Genomic DNA, 24,004 nt, shown 5'->3' with positions numbered 1-24,004 from the left:
TTCCTTGCCCTCTATTTCACCTTTCCTCAGCAAGCTACAATAGTTCCATAACCACCTCCATCAAGCGCTATACTTAGAATAATTCTTAACGCTCCCCCAAATTCTCTACATAGTAAAGAAGTCAAAGACATTCACAATAATGATCCCTGAAATGACCAATGTAGTTTTGACAACATAAACAAAGACAGACAAAGCTTTTGTTGAGTACTTCCACCTACCTGCTTTTCTCTATGGTGACACAACACCCTCTTTTGCCAGTTGGGGATATATGCATAAGTGCATCAAGAGCAAGATGCTCAGGCACAGGGCAGCCCTGAATTTAACTACCACCTTGAACAGGTGTTATGTACAATGTTTCGACTGGGCTTTTCATCTTATAGTGCTACTCCCTGCTGCATATCTTTGCATCTTCAGAATCAGAGAAGTTTTCTGCTGAATATCAGTGGATGCAGTTACTGGAATGATAGGAAACAAAACAGCACAGTATATAAAAGAAAGGCTGTTTGCACATGTTTTGTGCAGTTTGCCAGCAAATGGCCATATTATTTCTCTAGTTCTTAGTATCCCCAGCTGTAGAGTTGGTTCCTAAAAAGGGTCCAAATCACTGTAGGGAAAACAGCAATGGTAAGTTATAATGAGAGTCATTCCCGGAATATACCTGGGCATATAGTTATGACTATTAAAAATATAGTAACGTAATTGTATACTGACTAAATATTGGGCACCAAATGTGGTTAGAGGCTAATGCCCAGAATTATTAGGAAGGGATTTATTTTACCTATGCTCATTCTGAACAGAATGAAGCTACCCAACATTGTGTTGGCAATATGGGTAATGATTCTAAACAGTCCTAATGACTCTCTTAATTGGGTTAAGCAAGAGAAACTTGGAGTGTGATATGTCCTTTTAGGTCCCCAGTTGGACACTGGGCCACAGTGTAGATAATTTGATGGTTAGCAAGGCCTATTCCATATCTAACTGTTAGAGGCAAAGATGAAGCAACTGAGGTGATATTCTGACATTTCATTCATAGACCAACTCCTTAATAGGGTGCAGCCCAAATACTAATCACAGCAGAACAAGGAGTCATTCTGAATTAGCTCTTGTTCACTCTTGTTAAGAACATATTCCGTTTGTTTTGATATAGTAATAAGTACAGGAATAGTTTATGGCTGCAGAGCAAAAGCTCTGTCACAGAATTATTGCTTACCACTCTACAGATTTATGCTCATTACATTTAAATAGCCAGATAAATGCTTAAATGTTTAGTTTAATGTTTTGGAAGATGAACATTGAAACAGCTGCCTTGTTTGATTAATGCAAAATTAAACCTTATTTCATTTGTGAATAATTTGAATAATGATCAAAACAAGAAAAATACTTTTTTATTTTTCTCATTTCATTGCCTATGGAAGTTTAAGAAAGCCTATGCAGTACCTGGGAATTTACGATTTGTAGCTCTACAAATTTATAGCCATTCCTTTGTTGTTTTGTATTCCATTTATTAGAGAATGCTATATTGTCAAATAGCTCCTGTTAGAGGTCAGGAGAGTCCAGATATAAAGTGGGTACACGTAGCTGGTATGCTCCCAAAACAGGCACCATGCAGGTATTTGGTGTAAGAAGTGACACACTTGATGCAATCAACCAAGGCAAACTTGTCTTCTTTCTCTCTTGTTCTCGTAATCTCACATACACAAAGTGTGTCTTCCCTGAAGCCTCCAGGGCCCCTGTCACGTGGAAGTGCACTGGGAGTGGCATTAGCAGTTGAGGGGCTTCCTCTCCAAATAAACTGTCCTCCTCCTCCTCTTTGGTGGTCCAAGCTTCCCCACTAGACTGCCACTAACCTAGTCCTACATGTTCTAAACCCCTAGCTGGCACACAATCGCTTAGAGGCTCTACCCTAAATACTAAAGGTGGCCATAGGCGCACAGATAATATCATATGAAAATTTTTTCGTACAATATTCGGTCCGTGTATGGGGGTTTATGAGCCGACTGATATCGGCAGAAGACTTTGATATCGGTCGGCTCGTCGATTGGGCCGGATGGAAAATCAGGTGCCTTTGAAGACACTCAAACATCGGCCATTGTTAGTGCTAAATCGTCAGATACAGGTAGAATTTTATTGTTTCTACCTGTATATCTACCTGTATGTCTGACGATTCAGCTCTACATGTGTGTATTGAAATGAACGATCTTTCTTGGAAAGATCTTTTCCAAGAAAGATTGTAATTGTTATGTCTATGGCCACCTTAACTCCTTGTGGGGAGGCTGTCCATGCCAGCTACCTAACTACCTCTGCTCTAAAGCTGGCCACAGACGCACCGACCTGCCACCATAAAGATCAAAGTCTTACCATTCAGATCAAATATAAAGTTGTAAGAACAGATCAGCCGATGTTCTGCCCCTGACAGCAATCGTACGATAGTTAAAGGCAGTGACAGTCTCCCACTGAAAATCGTACGATCGGCAATACGTGCAGAGATATTACCCGCAGCCGACAGAAATTTTCTAACCTGTCCGATCGACCAAACAACCGATCTCCACCAAAAATGTCGGGACTCTCCACACACGGCCCGAATATCGTACGAATCCTCGATTCGTATGATCGGATTTTTGCGTCAATGGCCAGCTTTAGAGCATCTACCTCTTTATCTAATCCTAGCAAGGGACAGGTTTGAACCTGGTCTGACTTAGTATGTCTGTCTCGTCTGCTGTTGGTTGATGTTAGGACAAACAGGAGGTGGCTAGATTGTGTACTTCTTTACATAGGCTCCTGAAGGGGATTTCACCTACAGGCCAGCTATAAGGGTTGGTGCCTGCCGTGGCTGAACTATATTTTGCCTGAATTATTTACACTTTGAAAAATAAAAATTATTTTTCACTTCCTTACATACTTCTTTACATTCTGCTAACTGAACTATGTAATATATAGGCAGTTTCTTAACATTTGCACTATGTGCAGAATATTTTAGCTAGAAGGTTTGATATCAGCATGCACCCTATGAAAATACAGACTACGGATCCATTAGAGAGCTGAGTAGATGGTAAGTACATGGCTCGCAATATGCCTTGCAGCAACAGGCTCTTCTTGTTGCAAGTCAGTAATAACACACATACAGTATAAGAGGCATGCTTTTGGACACCCACATCCCCCCCCCCTACATTCCAGATGCAAGTTGTGGCCATGCACAGTCAAATGGGAATATTTGCACTTTTTTTGCAGTTTGTACCTTGCCCTTCATTTATAAATAAGATATTTTAACTCTGCTTTTGTGTGAGCTAAAATCATATGACATACAACATGTACAAAGGGATACAATTGAATATATAAGAGACTATAGCTTCAAGTAAACAAAGCTATATCCAGTTTTTCAAATTCACTCATTCATGTGTATTGTTGTTTGGAAAACACTTATTTTGCACAAGAATTCCAAGAATTTTAGGTAAAACTGCCACTGTACACAGGACATATATATGACGCAGGACAGACCAGGACAAAAGGTTCCCCTATGCTGGCATTGTAGCCTGTATAACTCATTATTTTTCTGACCATGTGCAATGAGTGTTTTTGTGTGGATATACATGTTATTTTATTTGTGTAAACCAGCAGTCCTGCTATAATGAGAATGGTGCCTTTTGCACTTGTGATGTTCTGTAAGGCACAGTGTACCCTGCACTTCCAGACAAAATAGCTCTCCTTTCCTCCTGGCAATGGAAGGAATATTTCCCAATTTATAAGCTCCGTCAGCAGAGGATGCTTGAGCTGTCTGATAGATGTGCCATGACAAGTTTTATTCAATATCTCTGTCTGTGTATAAAGAAAAACTATATTTAACTCTTTATCTGACAGTTAATATTGGTATATCCTATTATCTGGCTTTACTGCAGAAAAAGCTCCCATCACAGATATACCACTGTTATTCGTGAACCGTTCCTCAATGTTTGTATACTATTAACACGGGTTACCAAGTGCACACATAATCGTGTATCATTGTCATCTGTCACTTTGTGATGGGCAGCTCAGTGTCACATGCTGAAGACCTTTTTACAGTAGTTACATTTGATTTTTTCCCTGATATATAACACTTGACCTTGGTTGATAATCATAAAAAGGGAAAGTGGCTGAAGGTTGACGCTGTCTCTCAGCTCTCACCTCCCATTGCTCGTAAGGTAAACATGGACTTGTCACCTGTCACCAGGAAGGCTCACATAGCTGTCACCCCTGATAATGGGATTGCCAACCCTCCCCCTACCTTTCCACTTGTGCTGCACCAGTGCTAAAACGAATATAACATCGAAAGTAGAAAAAGGCCTTTATACTGTGGGACACATAAATAGGAATATTGCGGGCAAATAAAACTTTAGAATGGAATGGGAATTATTAAGGCACTACACTGCCATCCAAATAATATACTGTATATGGGGAAAACCATTACCAGTGTATAATGTGTGGCTGCAATTCTGTGGATGCAAATTGTTAGTCAAGTGGAATAGCAAATGCTTAAGTAGCTTGTGCTACAACTTACTTTTCATTTTCAATTTTGAATGCTAATTTGTATCCGTGTTGGTAGGCATGCACAAGTTGCATGTCCATTTTAATTAAGTGCTTGTGCAAATGATAAAGTTTCCAGTTCCAATAACTGTTTAATTTCTAAGGTTCATGTCAGTGACAGTAATGGAAGTGATAGATCCTTAACGTAGGCCTTAATTGCCAGGTTCCCTTTCATATATGCACCCAGCACATTGCACTTTGAACCGGAGTATAACCAGCATATTGTCCTTTTTTTCTGGTGTTTTAAGATCTGTGCACAAGTTGCCAGAAGTGTATATGGATGAAGGTTCTCATTGTTCTCAGAACACAGCCCAACAAAAGGTTTTTGTCCTAAGCCCTTGCACAGTCTTCTTCAATTTTTCACTACTAGGGTTACCTGGTTAATTTTAATCCATTTATAATTAACTTCATATATGAGGAGATACTGCAACAGCAGGAGAGCTGTAGGCTTAGTAGCCACGATTTAACCCTGAAACACCAAGAAAAATCATTATTGTTCTATTAATATTTACATGTATTAAAGTTCTTTTCTGTTAGGCTTTTCTAGATTATTTTTATGGAAACTGCATTTAGCGTGAACCTTTAATTAAAGGATTTCTCATTATATGCAGAAGAGTAAGGCTTTAGCGGTTGCATAAAAATATCGTTAATGCTTATAAAATGCAGGATTTTTAAATCAGTTTCAGTGCTCTCGGATGACCCATAAGGCTAACCAACTGGTAAATCTAAGGGAAATACGCAGGCATCTATACTCAGTTATTTCCAACCCACTGCATCTTTCTTACAAGGTTCAAAGAAATTGCAGATACTTAAAGCCAAGATGACCCCAGCACTGTGACTGTAATCATTCCCCTTTGCCTCTTTAACAGTAGTGATCCATTTAGTAATTAGTTTGAAGGTGATTAAGTTGTATTGTGGAACTTTTGGCTCCACCAAATAAAAAGAGATATTGATTTGGGACAGCATTTACTATGTAGTTCATCCCTTTTTTTAGAATAAGAGAGCAACTCTACTATAGTACTAACTTGCTACTTTCTAGAAAAGCTCAACAAAAGTTCAACTGAAGGCCCAGGGGCTAAATGCAGCCCTCAAGAGATGTTTATAGCCAGGCCAAGATCTCCACAGACCTCTTTGTATGGCATCAATGTTTCACTTAATAATCCAACCCCCAAACAAGGGAAATAGCAAAATATTGGACAGCACTGATCTAGAAAGTTATAACTGCTGATGTGTTCAGCTGTGTGTTGCTGTTATTGCATTTCAAGTCAATAAATGACTAACGTTTAGTCTTGATACTGGAGCAGCCAGATGTTTCCTCTGAAGTTCTGGTTATTGGCTATGCTTTTTCACTATGATAAATTGAGATACAGTATTAACTGTACTCCTTGCCTGTATATATACAGGTATGGGATCCGTTATCCAGAAACCTGTTATCCAGAAAGCACCAAATTACGGAAGACTGTCTCCCATAGACTTCATTTCATCCAAATAATCCGCATTTTTAAAATCTATTTCCTTTTTCTCTGTAATAATAAAACAGTACCTTGTATTTGATGCAAACCGAGATATAATTAATCCTTATTGGAGGCAGAAGCAGCCTGTTGGGTTTATTTAATGTTTAAATGATTTTTTAGTTGACTTAAGGTATGAAGATTCAAATTATTTAAAGAACGTATCTGGAATACTCCAGGAATACTCTGGATAACAGGTGCTATACCTGTGCTATATTTGCAGATATATAGTAATTATCCAACTTTTGCACAGAAAATCCCACAATAACTGAGCCAAAGCTAACAAACCGGTTGGCATTGGGTCTCTACCTGAAAAACAGGAGGGGTCATTAACCATTTCCAAAACAGTGTGCAAAGTGCAAAAGATACAGGACTAGAGCTGCCCAAAAACACGGCCTTGACAATTCACGTCTATGGTACCAAACTAACGTCTGGTGCTTAGTGAAAATTCTGGACTGTATTATTGGACGTTATAAAGATATTATATGAATAATAAATTCATATGAGTCATGTGAAACTCAAACCAGTTACATTGTGTACAATCACTGGTATGATTCTATATTCTATATTAAATATATTATTACTAAAACCAATTAAAAGTAATGGGCATGCTACTTTTTAGAAGTGCTCCCTGATGTCTATCACAACCTTTTGAAGCAACATCTTACAAAATACATCTAATTTCAGTTTTTCTGCTACTGATACCTCTCTAACTGTAATACATTTGTCTGCATATTGTATCTGGCACCAGTACAAAAAACAAGTTTATAATGGAATGTTGGAATGCAGAAGATAGTGATGCATATTACGCTTTCATTATAACGAACTGACAAACTATTAAGACACAGGTCCCATGGCAACTGGTGTTTAATAAGAACATAACAGGGTTTTTTCCTCTCACTTTCTAAGATAAGTGCCTTATTGATTCCCATTTATAAATCTTTGGCATTTAAGTCTTCTAAAGTAAAATGTGTGCTTTTTATTTCTGTTTCTTTTCAGATACACTTTCAGTGCCTCGTTGGTCCCCACAGATTCCACGCAGAGATCTGGGAAATTCCATCAAACACAGGTAATAGGAGCACTGGAACAAAAGGCCAATAGGGCAACACTGTGTCAAGGATAATAACTGTAAAGGATAAGTGATTGGGAGGAGATTAGTGGTATTTTGATTGCTAATGGTGACCAACTGCTAAGTGTTTCATATACTGAAATGTAGCCAGTTTTATGGCTATGTTTAGATGCTGCATCCACTTTTCAGCACTTCACATGCAGCACTAACTTATAAGCAATACTATTGTGTACCATTATCTTTTAACAATAGCCATCCTATGTTTATAAATGAGTCTAGGCAAATTAGTAATTGGGTTTGCTACAAGTCAACTAATAGAATTTTTTTTTAAAAATAGCATTAACCACTGTTGTGCTAATAATAGAGCCCCAATCACTTATCATAAAACTCCTGGCACCAATTAGCAATTGTATCAGGCTTTTTACTTAGAACAGTGCCTTCTACTGTTTTTTAGCTGTGAGCATTAGCCGCCTTCTACTGTTTTTCAGCTGTGAGCATTAGCCACTTTGCTTTATCCTAAATGGTCCTGTTGTGACCTCTGTATTAACCATTCTTTTTCGTTTACCAGATGTAGCTAACTGCTCCAACTAAAGCATTCTTAAAGGGATCCTGTCATCGGAAAACATGTTTTTTTCAAAATGCATCAGTTAATAGTCACATGACTTGGGGCAGCTGGGAAATTGACAATATGTCTAGCCTCATGTCAGATTTCAAAATTGAATATAAAAAAATCTGTTTCCTCTTTTGAGAAATGGATTTTAGTGAAGAATTCTGCTGGAGCAGCACTATTAACTGATTCATTTTGAAAAACATTTTTTTCCCATGACAGTATCCCTTTAACTAAATATATATCTTTATAGCATAATGAAAAAAATGTATTGCCATGGCCATGAAGAATTGACGGACCCATTCTTAGCCTACCTGTGTTTAATCTCATCCCTCACTTTTTCAGTCCTCGCTTAACAAGAGGAATCTAGACCATATTTGAATCCTATTTCAGCTGCTGAGCTATTTAGATGAGATGAAATTCCAGGCCTGGACTGATAAAAGAAAATCAAATTAACTTTTGGGATTGCTGGTCTGTAATAAATGTAACATGGCAAAAAAGAGGAATAATATAAATGTACTGTATTTGAGATAGAGGCTTGGTTCTTTCCCTCGTCTCTGCTTTGATAAGGCATTTCTGGCTTGACGATTGGCCTTGGTTTATTCTGCATAAAAAAGGCTGGTATAAATGAGAATTAGCCTTGGGAAATCTCTATCCTTTTGATAATAGCCTTCCTACTTAATAACTCTCGACTGCTGATATAAAGTGGGTCTTTGTTTATCGAATTATCACTACAGATTTGCCTGTCAAGTCATTTTGGGCCTATAATAACTTATTATTTGTATATCAAACAAACAGATCTAAAATTACACTACAAAAAAAAATAAAACTACTTTAGCACCCTATTGATTATATAAAAAATTGTTGTTCAAATTTTTATGCATTGTACATTTAGATAATGTCTTTGCTGCTTTTTCATCTGCAACAGCTGTATGTATTTATTGTATGCTTTGTGTTGTATAGGTATAGAAAACTGGATTAGACAGGCACACACATTCAATATATCTTCTGTTTTATAGATTCTCAACCAAGTACTGGATGTCACAGACCTGCACTGTGTGTGGAAAGGGAATGTTGTTTGGACTGAAGTGTAAAAACTGCAAGTATGTTTTAGACCGCTTCTATTGTTTTATGACAACCTGTGTAATGTCCATACCTCAACTGTGATAAAAATTACAAAATATTGTCTCTAGTACTTTTCACTTGACAGCATTTATTTTTTATAATTATGTTCAAAGGCTTTTTATACTTTGTATCATGTTGCTCAAATCACACGTAAGTGATATTCACCAAATTGCAGAAGCTCAAAAAAAGCCTGCCTATTCCCCCTATCTGCAATGGGATTCACCTGTCACATAGGGTGGATGTTGAGTTACATTGACATCTTATGTAACACTCGGCTTAGTGTTATTTTTGCATTATTTTGCATTATCTTTTATGCACTGATACACATGCCTCATAACGTTGTATTCTTAAAAAAGGTCTAACCCCCAAATATAAAATGAATAGAAGATTGTAGAAAGTACTTTTTTCAGTGTACATTCCGTAGGCAGTTAAGTGCTATAAAAGACTGCTGGTGAGCCAAAAGTCTGGTATATTTGAAAGAGGTCCATTATGACTAATTTGCCAAAATCCATTATAAAAGTTGTGTAGGTAAAATTGAAATTTGTGACAATACTTAAGGTTAAAGTAAAGTAGATTTTACCTTAGTCAAGGTCAGCACTGCACCAAAATCCTATTTTTTAAATACAGTAACTACCCTGTGCTAAAAAAGCCTGTTATTATTTATAAAGTACTTTGTACAGATTTTAAACGAAATAAGACGTTATTATAGGAAGGTCTATCTGGACATTGTCAATTTAGTTTATGGGATTCTCTAGCTATGAAGTACAGAACCTTAGGTCTAGTGTTTATTTGAGCTACTCGTATAACATTATTCTTTCATTTTGGTCACTAGGCTAAAGTGCCACAATAAATGCACCAAAGAGGCCCCACCTTGTCATCTACTAATCATACACCGGGGAGGTAAGTGGCTTGATCAATTCTTTCTAATGTTTTTTGGCTGAAGATTTGAAATTTTAACTATGATATTATGCCTACTAAAATGAGGATTAGTAGCATATAGAAACTCAGCAGTAATTTACTGTAACTTCTCCTTCCATGGTACCTACCTACTCTACCAACAGGCAAAGTGCTGAAAGTTGACTATTTGTGTCCTGCATCAGCATAGCTAATGAAATATTTCTCATCATTCAAACAGGTATCCTTAAAATAACCTTATGACATTTCAGTCTGGGCCTGATTGCAAAGGTTTATATGTTATTTTGGTTATGGTGGGGAAAACCTAAGCAGCAGCAGGATTATTTTTGGGCCCTAGCACATTGATTAAAAAAACCCTAATTTTGAATCAGTCAGTCACTACGAGGTAAAATGACATAAATGTGAAGTATCTGCGTGCATGTGTTCAAAGCTTGTGTTAATGGCTCACCATTGATAATTATATTTCTATTTTTCCAATGCAGAAAGATTAGTCAGGACGGAATCTGTGCCATGTGACATCAATAACCCTTTAAGAAAACCTCCTCGCTACTCAGACCTCCATATTAGCCAAACCCTCCCTAAAACCAACAAAATTAACAAGGTAAGCTGCCTTTAAGCATGGGGATACAACAAATTAAACAGCAATATCTAATTAACAGTTCATGGTTCATTTTTCAGGGAGATTCAGTGTCCGGTTTCAGTGCAGTGATGTCAGTTTGCATACTTAAACGGATACTGTCATAGGAAAAAATGTTTTTTTCAAAACGCACAATTTAATAGTGCTGCTCCAGCAGAATTTTACACTGAAATCCATTTCTCAAAAGAGCAAACAGATTTTTTTATATTTCATTTGGAAATCTGACATGGGGCTAGACATATTGTCAGTTTCCCATCAGCCCCCAGTTGTGTGACTGGTGTTCTGTTAAACTTCACTCACTCTTTACTGCTATACTGCAAGTTGGAGAAATATCAGCCCTCCCTTCCCCCCCCAGTAGCCAAACAACAGAACAATGGGAAGGTAACCAGAAAGCAGCTCCCTGACACAAGATAACAGCTGCCTTGTAGATCTAAGAACAACACTCAATAGTAAAATCCAGGTCCCGCTGAGACACATTCAGTTACATTGAGTGGGAGAAACAACAGCCTGCCAGAAAGCAGTTCCATCCTAAATTGCTGGCTCTTTCTGAAAGTGCATGACCAGGCAAAATAACCTGAGATGGCTGCCTACACACCAATATTACAATGAAAAAATACACTTGTTGCTTCACGAATGAAGTTTTATATTGTAGAGTGATTTATTTGCAGTGTAATTTAGAAATAACAACTACATCATAAAAATCATGACAGAATCCCTTTAACATATTGATAACAAAGTTGAGATTTTTTGTGCCGTCTCATTGTTGTGATATATGTGCTATATTTGTGTTATTTAGTGATAGCTGAATTTATTGGCCAGGCACGAATTCACGGCGAATTTGTGCGATTCGCGAAACGTCCGTGAAAATTCGCCACCGTGAAAAAAATGGACCCTGCCGTCAAAAATGAGACACCAGCACTGTTTCGTGAATTTTTCGCAGTTTAACGAATTTCATGGGAAATTCGCTAATTTTTCAGCAAAGTGAAACGGCGCAAAGTCGCCCATCACTAGTGTTATTGAGTTTTTGGGTTTATTAGTTAAATAATAGATACAGATGTACTGGCAATAAGGTAGTGCTCACCCATGAATGACTGGTATTGTTCTTCAAACAAACAGGACCCGCTGTTTACAATTTGGTGGCTTTATTAAAACTTCTTGGCTCCTCAATTCATTTGGAGACCTTGAAATAAACTGAAATTTGAAAAAGAGCTTGTAATGATAAAGGGCAAACCAATGCAAAACAACAGGAACATTTTAAATTGATAGTTTGAAGCCATATAGAGCTAACAGAACCTGAAAACAAATAGTCATCCATGTGATCACAGGAGAGTACTCAGTAATTATGCACCCAGTTAATACTGGAAGCAAAACTCTATCCACTGGATAATTAACCTATAACAATTATATAGAATTCTGGGTTTGGTATCCATAGAGCAAACAGAAATAAATGTACATTGGCTCATATGACTGTAGGCAAGCAGTTACTATGCAAACACTGTTTTGGAGTGCAAGCATGGGGTTTAATCTTTGGCAAAGACCAAGAAACATTTTATGATAACTTTACACTACAATTACTATGGACAGAGGCAGAGCTTTCTGATTGGTATTGACGCATATTAACAATGCAGAAAATATATCAATATCGAAGCTGCAGTGTACTTGGCCTTTAAAGGTTTCCTTTAATAAATCATTCCTAAGTATTTCTGCAGTAGCAAACTAGCTGTATACAGTGGATATCGATAAAGAATAAACATATGTACAATGACTATTCACAAAATTGAATTGTTAAATAAATGGAAGCGTACACTTGGCAATTTTAAATTTAAATAAATTTTATTTTTTGTCTGTGAAAAAGATAAATAAATAGAATTTGACAAAAAAAAGAATAAGCATATGATATGTAAACAATGTTGTAATTTATTCTAACAGTCCATTTGGGTTATTTTAAAGAACATTCCAGTACTATGCAAGGAGATTGCTTTGTGGTCTATTTTTGCTGTGCCTTTTACGTTGCATGTGTTTCAGTAAAGAGTGGTTCTCGCAGTGGCAAGGATGTATACATCAGTCGTACAGATGGATAGTCATGGACAAATGACAAACACACGCCAACCCACACAACAGATAACAGGAAACATTGGCTTGATTGCATTACACTGATTTGTTTTGTGCCAGTCATTGTAATTATTGCATGTCCGTTTCATTTATAATTTAAGACACATTTCAGTCTTATTTCATGTTCTGAAGCATTTGGATTTTGGATCCTTTCAAAACATATTACTGGACTATTGTGATATTTTTATGTATCTGATTTTTCATATATCTTGGTATTAACCTGTCCAAATGCTCTGTGCCTATTTGATATTAGATATTGGCTATAAAATATATTTTAATTTAATTTCTTCTTTGAATGTATCGGACATAAACATATTTTTATAAATTTACATTTCTATTGGAGGGCTTCCCTAAAAGCGATGCAGGTTTCTAAATTTGTATCACCACAATCAACCTTAATTGTTCCCGAAGGCATTCTGTCAGTTTGATAACCTTAGAGCACTGTGGTTGAAGTGGGTTTAAAACACGATGGGGGGGGGGGGGAGTAATATGCACCGTGTAAAATGTAATTCTCTCTGAATTTTGTCCATACCCTTTTTTGACAATACCCACTTTTATTGCAATGTTCATACATTTGTTAAAGATGTTCCTTCCACAGTTGTGCTTTTTAAAGAACAATAGTAATATTATTAGTATGAGTACATGACCTGTTATCCCAAATGCTCGGGGCCTGGAGTTTTCAGGATATGAGATATTTCCGTTATTTGGACCTCCATACCCTAAGTCTACTAAAAATAATTGAAACTCTGAATAAACCCAGTAGGGTTGTTGTGTTTACAATAAGGATCAATCATATCTTAGATGGGATCAAGTACAAGGTTCTCTTTTTTTATTATAAAGAAATAGATAATAATTGTAAAACATTTTAATTATTTGCTGTCCTTTCTGCAATTTGGAGCTTTTTTTCTGTATAAGGGATCCCATACCTCTGTCAGAAGTTTTCCTCCAGTATTACGATGTAGCTGGATTGAAGCACGCTATACTTTGGGCCAGATTCACGTCCATGTAAAAACTTTTATGATATAAAAATATATGGACAAGGTGTAATTTGTGGAGAAAAAAAAACTTTTCTCCTAATTCAGGTACAGTTTTTTTCCACAGACATGAAGTTTTCATGTGATAAATAGAGAGATACATCTGGGAATATTTGGAATTTAATTATCAGATAATCTGTTCTAATCAAATTCAATTTTGTGTAGAAAATACAAAAGGACCAGATGGCATAGCTAGACATGCTGTGTAGACAATAGCATTGGGCCTGGATTTGTGGCGAGGCCACAAAGATCTGGGCCTAGGGTGGCGGCCCAACCGCATTAGTAAAGCACCGTTCCTGCGCTCGTGTAGGGGAGCGCACTGACCGCGAGCCTCGGATGGCGTGCGATAGGATTACGTGGCTTCGGGGCACCGCAGACGCAAATCCGGCCATGAATAGCATACTGCTGGTGGGATAAACATACCTCTGTGCTTGGGGAACATGTAAAACGCTGGAGGAGGTTACACACTGTTTATTGAATCAACCTTGTGTTGGCTTAGGCCAATTTACTTATTTCCCTGCAAAATTCAGAAGGAATATTTTAGAATCTGGTCTGCAAACTAGTCAGTCAAGCCTAAAGTTCAGGCAAATAGTTATTGATTACTATTTGGCCACATATTATTAGGGACAAGTTTTTAGCTGAGATGGCAGATGTAAACCTGCTTAGACAAAAATATTGTATTTAAAGAGCAAGTAAAGCCTACAAGCAGTTTAGTTTATTTTTTGTACAGGTATAGGATCCAATATCCAGAAAGCTCTGAAGTATGGTAAAGCCATGTTCAATAGACTCCATTTTATCAAATTAAATAATTACACTTTTTTCTGTCTGTGATAATAAAACAGTACCTTGTACTTTATCCTAACTAAGATATAATTCTTTTTGGAGGCAAAATCCCGTATCCGCAAAACCCCAGGTCCCGAGCATTCTGTATTCGTATTGTACCATTATTGTGTTATTGGTGGCCTTGAGCCCTATATCCCCTATTATGTTTCCCAGTCACTACTGCAGCTCATCTTGCAGGATGCAGCCCACTTTCTAAACCAGCTGTTTCCCACCTTTACATGATCATATAAAAAGTGAAATATACAGAGTGAACTAAGGGATTTAAGGGGTTGTTAGCAGTGGGATCATGTTTGGCAGAGAGCAGTCTGTTTGGCTATTATTCAATTTAAAGGAACAGTAACACAAAAACAGTAAAGTATTTTAAAGTAATGAAAATATAATGCACAAGTAATGAAAATATAATGCATCTGTTATCTGCTGTTGCCCAGCAGATAACAAATGAACCCTCAAGTGTACAATGGGATTCTTCAGAACTTATCTGTTATCTACGGTGTATCCTGCATTTGAATGGCTGCCCCCATGGCTACACAACAGCTTGTTTTAAAATATAGTTGTGTTTCTGAAGAAAGCACACCAGTTTTACCTGTGTAGGGTACTGGTACATTCTAAGGTTGCTTCTTTGAAACATTTTAATTGTTTGTTGTTACTGTTCCTTTAAGTTCATATGATAAACTATACTTATTCATTTAGACGTCAGCTTTGCATTTGAATAAAGTAATATAAATGAGACAAAGATAATGTAGTGAACATTAGAATAGTGTTCTGTAACTTTTTTTATAGAGGTTTAATTTCCTGCACACTCACAATTTAGATACTTTTGAAAGAATGAACACAAGTGGATTCTGTAGAACTGTCGTCCAGCTAGAACCTTATAAAGATTTTGGATACACTGATTCTGGGTTTCTGTCTGTAATCTGAAAGCCTATATATAACATAAATGATTTCCCCATCCTTACATGAAATAGCAATTAGTGACTCTTTAATGAAACATGACATGGACAAAACAGAAAGACACAGGGGGTAATGCACTAACAGTGTAGGTGCTAAATTGCATCAGTGCATATCAATCAATATGATAAGATGTGGTTTTCTAACATATAGTAGACCAGCCACAGCTAATTGCTGACAAGGACTGCATTGTATCATGTTTGTTAGTAAATTAGGCAAAAATCAAGTTGATAAACCATACTTCAGGCATGTAGAATTGGAGCACAACAGGAGAGGAGAAAAATAGAATAAACACCATGGACCTCATATTCTATTTGTAGCCCTGGATAGTTCTTTGTTTATTCTAGTGTTGCTTTACTAAAGGAGCATGGGGTTTTACCAAAATAGTTGTTTTGCATCATGTTGTTGTGCCTGAGCTACTCAGATTCCATAAAAATGGATTTTATAAGTCTATGGACTTCTGTCTCCCAGACTAAAAAATACATCATATTTCAAGGAGCTAGACAACATGTATATATGTCCTCTCATCTTGTTCCTTTTGTGCTGTCTCTTTTATTTTCCCAGGACCATATTCCAGTGCCCTACCAGCCAGATTCCAGCAGCAATCCTTCCTCTACGACATCCTCCACACCATCCTCACCTGCTCCTCCTCTTCCTCCCAGCGCAACCCCACCCTCTCCTCTCCACCCATCCCCACAATGCACCCGCCAGCAGAAGCCGTTCAACTTACCAGGTACAAAAATTCACCTGGGAAAGAAATTGGTTTTAATCTTATACTATTTTCTAGTGTTGTACTGAATAATTGTGAATTATGATTGTTCACCCCATGGGCACAAGAAACACTGTTGCCTTAAACTGTAGTTCAAAGCATCTCAACTGAAAAAAATATCACTCTGTCTACAAATGCACAGCTGAAGATGAAGCATGCTCTATACTAATTATATCTATATATCTAGTCTATCTGTCTATCTATATATCTAGTCTATCTATCTATAATTGAAACCTCAATTTGTCATACCGATATTTGTTTTTCCTGCATTTTACACTGTTTTTCTGTTCCCACCAATATATAATGATTAACACATTTCCCCAATTTTACATTTTGTGGATATTACACCATTTCTTTATGGTTCCCTGAAGAACCTAAAATGGGTGTTCTGCTGTATCAATATATCTGTTTTTACCATGAAATTATAAATATCAATTTTAATGGAATAGATCAAAAATGTGATTTCTAGAAACAATCAAAATGATAGGCCAGATGGAATGATTTTGGGTCCTGGAGATCCTGGGTGCCAGTGTCTCACTGGCTTTTCTAAATTCGTGAATTCTCTGCATGCTGTATCTTATTACAGGTGTAGGATCTGTTATACGGAAACCCTTTATCCAGAAAGTTTAAAATTATAGGTATGCCATATCCCATAGAATCCATTTTAAGCAAATAATTCTAATTTTCATTATAGCTTATGGGAAGACACGCTGAGGCAGTTTGGGGAGATTGTCGCCCAGAAGAAGAGGCGATTAGTCACCAGGCGACTAAATCTCCCTGAATCTCCTCGTGTGAACTAAGCTTAAAAGGGCGTTATACCCTCTTGTTCAACGGTAGTTCAATTTAAAAAAAAGGGGGAAATGGAAGGTAGATAATTAGATTACCAGTGCACAGATAATCATCTTGCATTGTGCACTTCTCCTTATCTGTGCACTGGTAGTCTTATTATTTAGCTTTCATAAACCAGACATAGAGTAGCTTCAGTGTCCTTATTTGTCCTGGTTAGCTCATGGAATAACAAAAACAAATATTAAAAAAAACACACTGTATTTTCAGTGCAAGCCCTGTTCACTAAACTCCAGTTGAACAATAGGTTATACTGCCCCTTTAAGGGTAAGGGTACACTGGGCGATTCAGGTAGATTTAGTCGCCTGCCGACTAATCACCTCGACTTTGCGGCGACCAATCTCCCCGAATGCCTTCCCTTACTCTGTGCCTGACTAAAATGAAAAATCGCCGGTGCTAATCACACGCGGCGATATAGGAAACTTCAGGTGACTTCGGAAAGCGAATCGCCACGTGTGATTAGCGCCGGTGATTTTTCATTTTAGCCAGGTGCAGAGCGAGGGAAGGCGTTCGGGGAGATTGGTTGCCGCAAAGTCGACAGGCGACAAAATCTCCCAGTGTGCCCTTACCCTAAGGGAAAACACTTTCTCTAAGTCGCTGCAACACCTGGTTTCGCTTGGTATAACAATCTGCCACATTCAAGTCAGAGCTCAGAGTCCAAAGCCAATGGTTTAGTGTCTTAGCAGATACATATTTATTGGGTTTATTTTAATTTTTCTTTTTGCCTGAAATGTTTCAGGTAAAAGTAAAATTGCATGAAAATTAACTACCCTTTCCACAATTCTCATTAGCAGTTTTTCATTCTATTGCTCAGATTCAAATCACTTTAATGCAGTGATTATCTTGTTAGACCTTCATTAGATATATTATACATATATAATAATTAGGCTCATGCCTACCTAATTGCTTGTTGATCCAGAGGAAGGTGAAAACATCCCATCTGAAACCTTTCCACTTGGAGCAAATTCATCTGAGACCAGCCACTGGATCAAGTGCGCTAAACGTTATATATTTCACCTTGCTAAAAAGCCTTCCAACCCTTTCATGAAGCTATCTTATGTGCAAAGTACAACAACTTAAGGGATAGAATTCCACAACATAATATCTCTAACTATAAAAACCTTAAATGGAACCTAATCTCAGCATGTGCTGTCTTGTCCTCTGGAAGGACTGACTGGTAAAAAAAAAAACATCAAAGAGGTTGTATGGCCCTTTACCATATTTATCCTTAATTGCCTTTTCTCCAATTCCAAATTGGCCAGACTTTCTTTGTAATGAGACTTACAATTCCCTTTATCAACTTAGCCACTCTTATTGGACTTTCTCTCTTTCAATAAAATCCCATATGAGCACTTAAACTGCACTGTACATTTTATATAAATAATATATATGTGTATATTTATATACATTCATACAATCAGATTTTAATCCAATTGATTATGCTTTTTAATTGAGGAAAGTCTATTTGTTTAAACACACACAAATATTTGGACTAACATGGCAAGCCCGCAGATCAATAAAATGTCACGATGCAGTGGTTACATATACTGTTTTGATGCTAAATGAAAGAAACAATTGCATACAATTGTGGAGGTGGCTTTAGTGATCATGGGTGGAGGTATTTTGGAGGTGAGGTTCTTCTTTATCCAAACACTAGTCTGACATACTCCTTTGCTTAGTATTTCTTATGAATTACCTTGGGCCCATTTAAAGGTCCTTCTGCTGTAAGATTTACGGGTAAGATTTTTTAGGATCATATTGGGGTAGTTAAATGAATATTTTAGGACAATGTTTGTTGCTAGAACATTTTATAGGTAGGCTGATTCATAAATACCATATTCTATTACCACCCACTATGAGATGGGTTAGCAACATATCAGGAGCAGAGAGATCTTAAGGAGCAGAGACATCTAAAATGTGCACCAAGACCTTAATGTGATTTGGAAATGGAATTTTTTTTAAAGATTCAAGACTCCATCCCATTGTTCAAAAATAGGTCAGGTAAATGTCTGACAAACGTTGGATATTATTATAGGGCCTTTAATCAGATAGATGACTTATCGACCTGTGAATTGATCTGTCATGTAGGAAACTCATCTTATGCCACAAATATAATAGGCTACTGAAAAATGTCTGTAGAAAGTCTTAAATTCCCTTGAATGTCCCATTTTAAACTGCCCATCTTTTTCCAAGTTCAGGGAGGGTCATTAATAGACCTCAGAGAGCAATAGTACATATTTCAGTTAAATGTAGGGAGTAGTTGGAATGAGCAGTTAAAGGACACTTACAATTTTAGTTTTTTAGGCATACCAATATAAATTGGCTGTGCAGTTCCACTCCATTTTTTATTTTCTCTCACAGGGCATCATTTATATCTGTAGGGCTTTAATGTATTCCAATAATCCATACAATGTGCTGTATCATGCTATCTACTATAGGGTGTGTGGGACACTAATATATTTCAGCAAGACTTTGTACTGTCTTACAAATATATGTAGCTCTTTCAAACATGTAATACTTTCATGACCTGGTAACCTTATAAAGTCTTATAAATCTCCTTCTTACATGGTATGTACAGTGTCATGCTGATGGTGTACATCTTCTAAGACAGGAGAGATTGAAGACAGCTCTGTCAGTTTTGTTACTTGGGATCTTACTGCACCCTCAACCTCCAGAGATCATATTTATTTGGCATTTATGGAGCACAGTATTGTTGTGTGGGTTTGCTTGATACCATAACTTCATCATTAGATCATTAGTGCCCATATATCAAGTAAACCAATTACTATTTTAGTAATTTAGTATTGCTAGAAGGTGGGTGGACATTCATTCTGCCAAGCCAGTTCAGTTGACTCTACCTCTTTCTGGATGCCTGACTCATAAAGTGCAGAATAATACTAAATACTTGATACAGTACTTGTAGGTGTTGAAAGTGCTGCAAGACTCTTCAGTGCTCATTGAGATCTTTTTCCACCAAAAAATACCGCAAAAGCCTTGCAGGTGCAGTTGAATAATCTGATATCACAAAGTCTAGCAGCCTAGATAGAACCAACCTGATAATCATGCAAATTGTGACTGTCACAGCATTTGTTGTCAGTGCAACAGTGCAATGTTGTACTACAAACCAGCACACCCTTAAACAGGTCCTGTACCCAAAAACAGCTTTTGCATGGGAATTAAAATCAGTTCTCTAGTTATAAATCTTTAAACAAGAAATCCTTTTTTTCAGTAGTCAGAGCCAGGATTGCATATAATGTAAACAGACAGATATTGCTTTTAATAACAATTTCATCCACAAATAACCTGACAGTTTGTATCACAATGGAAAGATGCTAAGAATTTAAATTTTTTGTTATGCAGAATTTTTTTTAGGGTGGAGGACCCCAAGATCTGCAGATCATAAAATCAAAAGAGCGGCTATAAAGCATCACGTGTCAGTAACATGGGTCTTACATTTTCAGTTTGCTCTTTGAACTTTGACATGGGTGTTTCAAAATCAGAATAGCAACATCAAAATATCAATAGATGTACCACAAATGTATTTTAAGGTTTGGGCAACGTATCTGTACCTCAACTGTTGTAGTTGTTAAATGTTTAATTTTCGATAAGTTACTTATATAATAGTAATAGACTAATAATCTTGGTTAAGGATAAACAAATACAAGAGGTCCTCTTCACTCAACCCATTATCAATATATTTAAGACATTGAGATAGTTTGTGCCTTAAGCTACTAAAAATGCCCTTCCCTTTAAACAAAATAGGGATTGTTTGTGCATACAGTATATTGCAATATATTTAAGCCGACCAACTACGTCAAGGTCATCCCTGGTATGGCCAGTCCTACACACAACTTGTCTTAAATATAATGATGGTGGGTTGAGTGCAGATGACCTTTTGTATTTGTTTTTATGAATTTTGTGGTCACAGCCTCATGCACCCCTGCTTAAAAATATTATTAATTTAAAAATTACTGGTAAGTGCAACTTTCCCTTGTTTGTTTTAGGTAAAGAATAGTATTTGTGGATTTTTATATAGATAAAAGAGCTTATTCTTGACCCGGGGGGGGGGGGCACAATGCAGGAGCGTATCCAATGTCGGACTAGGATGCCAGGGGCCCACCAGAAAACCTTAGGCCATGGGCCTATTCACCAAGCAAATTTTCTTCCACTTCTCGCTAAACCTTTTTCTTTACATGATATACTCTATTTTCAAATTGTTTGGCCCCTTTGTTTCATAAAGAATTAAGGAATGAACATGAAACTGTTACAAATGCTTAGAAGAAGGACGGAATGTGTATAGAAAACGGATCCGCACACACACACTGGTTAATGTAGTCGGGGAGCATCCCCTTCTATTAGAAGGGGATACTCCCCGACTGCATTAACCAGTGTGTGTGCGGATCAGTTTTCTATACACATGCGTTGCTAAGGGACCCGGCCGGGTCAACGGAGGAAACGCACCACCAGTTGCAGGATTGGTGAACTACAGGTGAACGGTAGGAGAAATTACATTGTAGAAGCAGGAGGGCCCATTGACACTTGTGCCCACCAGGAGTTTTCCTGGTATCCTGGTGGGCCAGTCCGACACTGAGCGTACCCCATAGTGCTCATTCTTGGAACACTTGCACCCTCTCCCCTGCATGCTGCACTCTACACTGAGCTCCTATGTGCCTTAACTCGCCCACACTTAACTAACTCAGTTAGCGCTGTATTAGTGAAGGGAGCCTATTTGCACACACCCAACTGCAACTTGCAAAGTGCAAAAAAATAGCCACAATCATTATAGCTCTACACTTTCTGATACGTTAAGTGATATTATTTTTTTTCTATCATACACAAATAATCAACATTTTGGGGACTGAAACTGATGTTTTAATATTATCATTCTCTAAGGGTCCAACAACACGTCTCATCCATGTACCTCATCTTTGCTTCAAGGCTCCCATTACTACAAATACAAACAGCAGTTCATTTTCCCAGGTAAGACTGTGAGAGCTTTGAGTTACCAAAAGAGTTTACCATGACTAGATTACTTGAATGTGCTAATATTTACTAGTGTATATAAGCAAATGTGTTCTGGAGTTCTTTCTTATTTCTGTTTTCGTTCCTAAAATATACTCTACTCTAAGGGGGTCATTTACTAATAATTGAATTACATTTTTTTCCACAAATCTCTAAAAAAAAAAATTATTTGTGGCATAAATTGTGAATTCTTTATAATTAAGATTAAATTAGTGCAAAAACTTGAGGCTCTCTATTTCATATAGAAGTCAAACTTCAAGCTATTTTTTAATTCAGGTTTTTGACATTAATATAATATTTCTTTAGGTTTATTCATTGAAAATAAAAAGTAGAATTTTACAGCATTGCCATGGTTTTGTCATATTTTTAAATGGGGGCCCTAAGAAATAATTCCAAATTTTTTTTATCATGTGAGCAAATTAACTTTACTTATACTATATTTATTATTACAATAATGTTTCCTTCAGTCTTGGAATTATACAATCACAGCAAGCAGGCAGGTGCCATTTTGTGGACACTGTTATTAAGACAAATCTTAATAACATATATAAAATAACATAACATACCCAAAATCTTGTGTATGTATGAGAATGGGGGACCTAATACCCATGCGCACTGCCCTACACAATTACAGATAGGGAGGAGAGCAGTGACATGTAGGAAATGCTGAATAGAAAGTGAAAGTAATTGACTGCCCCACCTCTATGCCTCAGGCATAGAGGCTGTCAGATAACATTTGATTGACAGCTCAGATATTTAAACACTTTTATAACCGGTATGGATTTTTTAATGAAAAAAAGAATTTGTTTTCCATGATTAATTTACAAAGGACTTGCATTGTGCAGCTTTTTATGTGTAGATGACAGGTTCACTTTAATCAATCAAGTTTTTGAGTATTTTCATAAATAAGCACATATCAGAAATGTGATAAATCTGTTCCCAAGGCAGAAATGAATAATAGGTTCCAGTTGAAAATGCAATTCCCACTGACTTCTATATAAACTTGCCAGCAATTTTTTTCATTTATGTTTTCTGTGCTTAATACATCTTGAAAGTTGGGGTATCAGAAACTCAAATTTGAATTCATGGTTTTTGCAGCAAAACCTTTTATTTGCAGTTAAACACAATTTCATATTTTGCCCCTAAAAAGTTTTTTTATATATTTTTTTTTTTACAATTTTATGCATACACAATGCTACTCATAAAATAACCGTCTGGTTCTACAAAATGTAACCCCAGTGGCACACATACCATTGAGAAACAATGATCTAAGGCAGTGATCCCCAACCAGTGGTTTACGAGCGATATGGTGTTTACCGAAACCTTGGATGATTAGGGTAACCCCAGTTGCCTCAAAGCAGGTGCTTATTTTTTAAATTTTGGTTTAAAGGCAATCATGTGTACGGCCAAACAGAGCCTCCTGTAGGCTACCAATCCACATAGGAGCTACCAATAGTCCATAACTGGCACCCCAAAAAAACATTTTGCAGTCTTGCGTTGTTCTACATTTTTTACTTTTGAATGTGGCTCGCGGGTAAAAAAAGGTTGGAAATCCCTGATCTAAGTCAATACATCAATCACATTAAACCAGCATATTTTGCATAATATAATATTTCAGGTATGCTTTCATCAGTTAAAGTAGAAGGAAAGGTTAAAACTAAGTAAGCCTTATCAGAAAGGTCCATCTAAATATTCCAGTAAACCCCCAAAGTAGTGCTGCTCTGAGTCCCCTGTCAAAAGAAACACTGCATTTCTTTCCTTCTATTGTGTACTCATGGGCTTCTGTATCAGACTTCCTGCCTTCAGCTTAAACCTCATTGCCCTGGGCAAAAGCATGCTCAGTTTGCTCCTCTTCCCCACCCCCCTCCCTTCTCTACTGTAATCTGAGCCCAGAGCTGGGAGAGACTCAAGCAGGAAGTGATGTCACACCACATTAATACTGCAGCTGCTATTCTAAACAAACAGAGAGATTCTAGAGCTTTTTACTCAGGTATGGTAAAACATTCTAC

At 37.1% G+C, this 24,004-nt stretch overlaps 1 protein-coding gene across 2 annotated transcripts in view; it reads left to right on the top strand.

Annotated features, from left to right (window-relative positions):
* Window positions 1–24,004, top strand: part of LOC108707180 (kinase suppressor of Ras 2) — a 194,194-nt gene that overhangs the window by 105,233 nt on the left and 64,957 nt on the right. For both annotated transcript variants that reach the window (XM_041580388.1, XM_041580389.1), the window contains exons 6-11: window positions 7,068–7,137; window positions 8,764–8,847; window positions 9,702–9,769; window positions 10,267–10,385; window positions 15,923–16,091; window positions 21,867–21,953. In XM_041580388.1, coding sequence (XP_041436322.1) covers window positions 7,068–7,137; window positions 8,764–8,847; window positions 9,702–9,769; window positions 10,267–10,385; window positions 15,923–16,091; window positions 21,867–21,953 — 597 coding nt within the window. The remainder of the gene's footprint in view (window positions 1–7,067; window positions 7,138–8,763; window positions 8,848–9,701; window positions 9,770–10,266; window positions 10,386–15,922; window positions 16,092–21,866; window positions 21,954–24,004) is intronic.

Source organism: Xenopus laevis, chromosome 1S (assembly GCF_017654675.1).
Source record: "Xenopus laevis strain J_2021 chromosome 1S, Xenopus_laevis_v10.1, whole genome shotgun sequence".
NCBI lineage: Eukaryota > Metazoa > Chordata > Amphibia > Anura > Pipidae > Xenopus > Xenopus laevis.
Note: the sequence above shows the minus strand (reverse complement) of the source record. Positions and strands in the feature narration are given on the sequence as shown.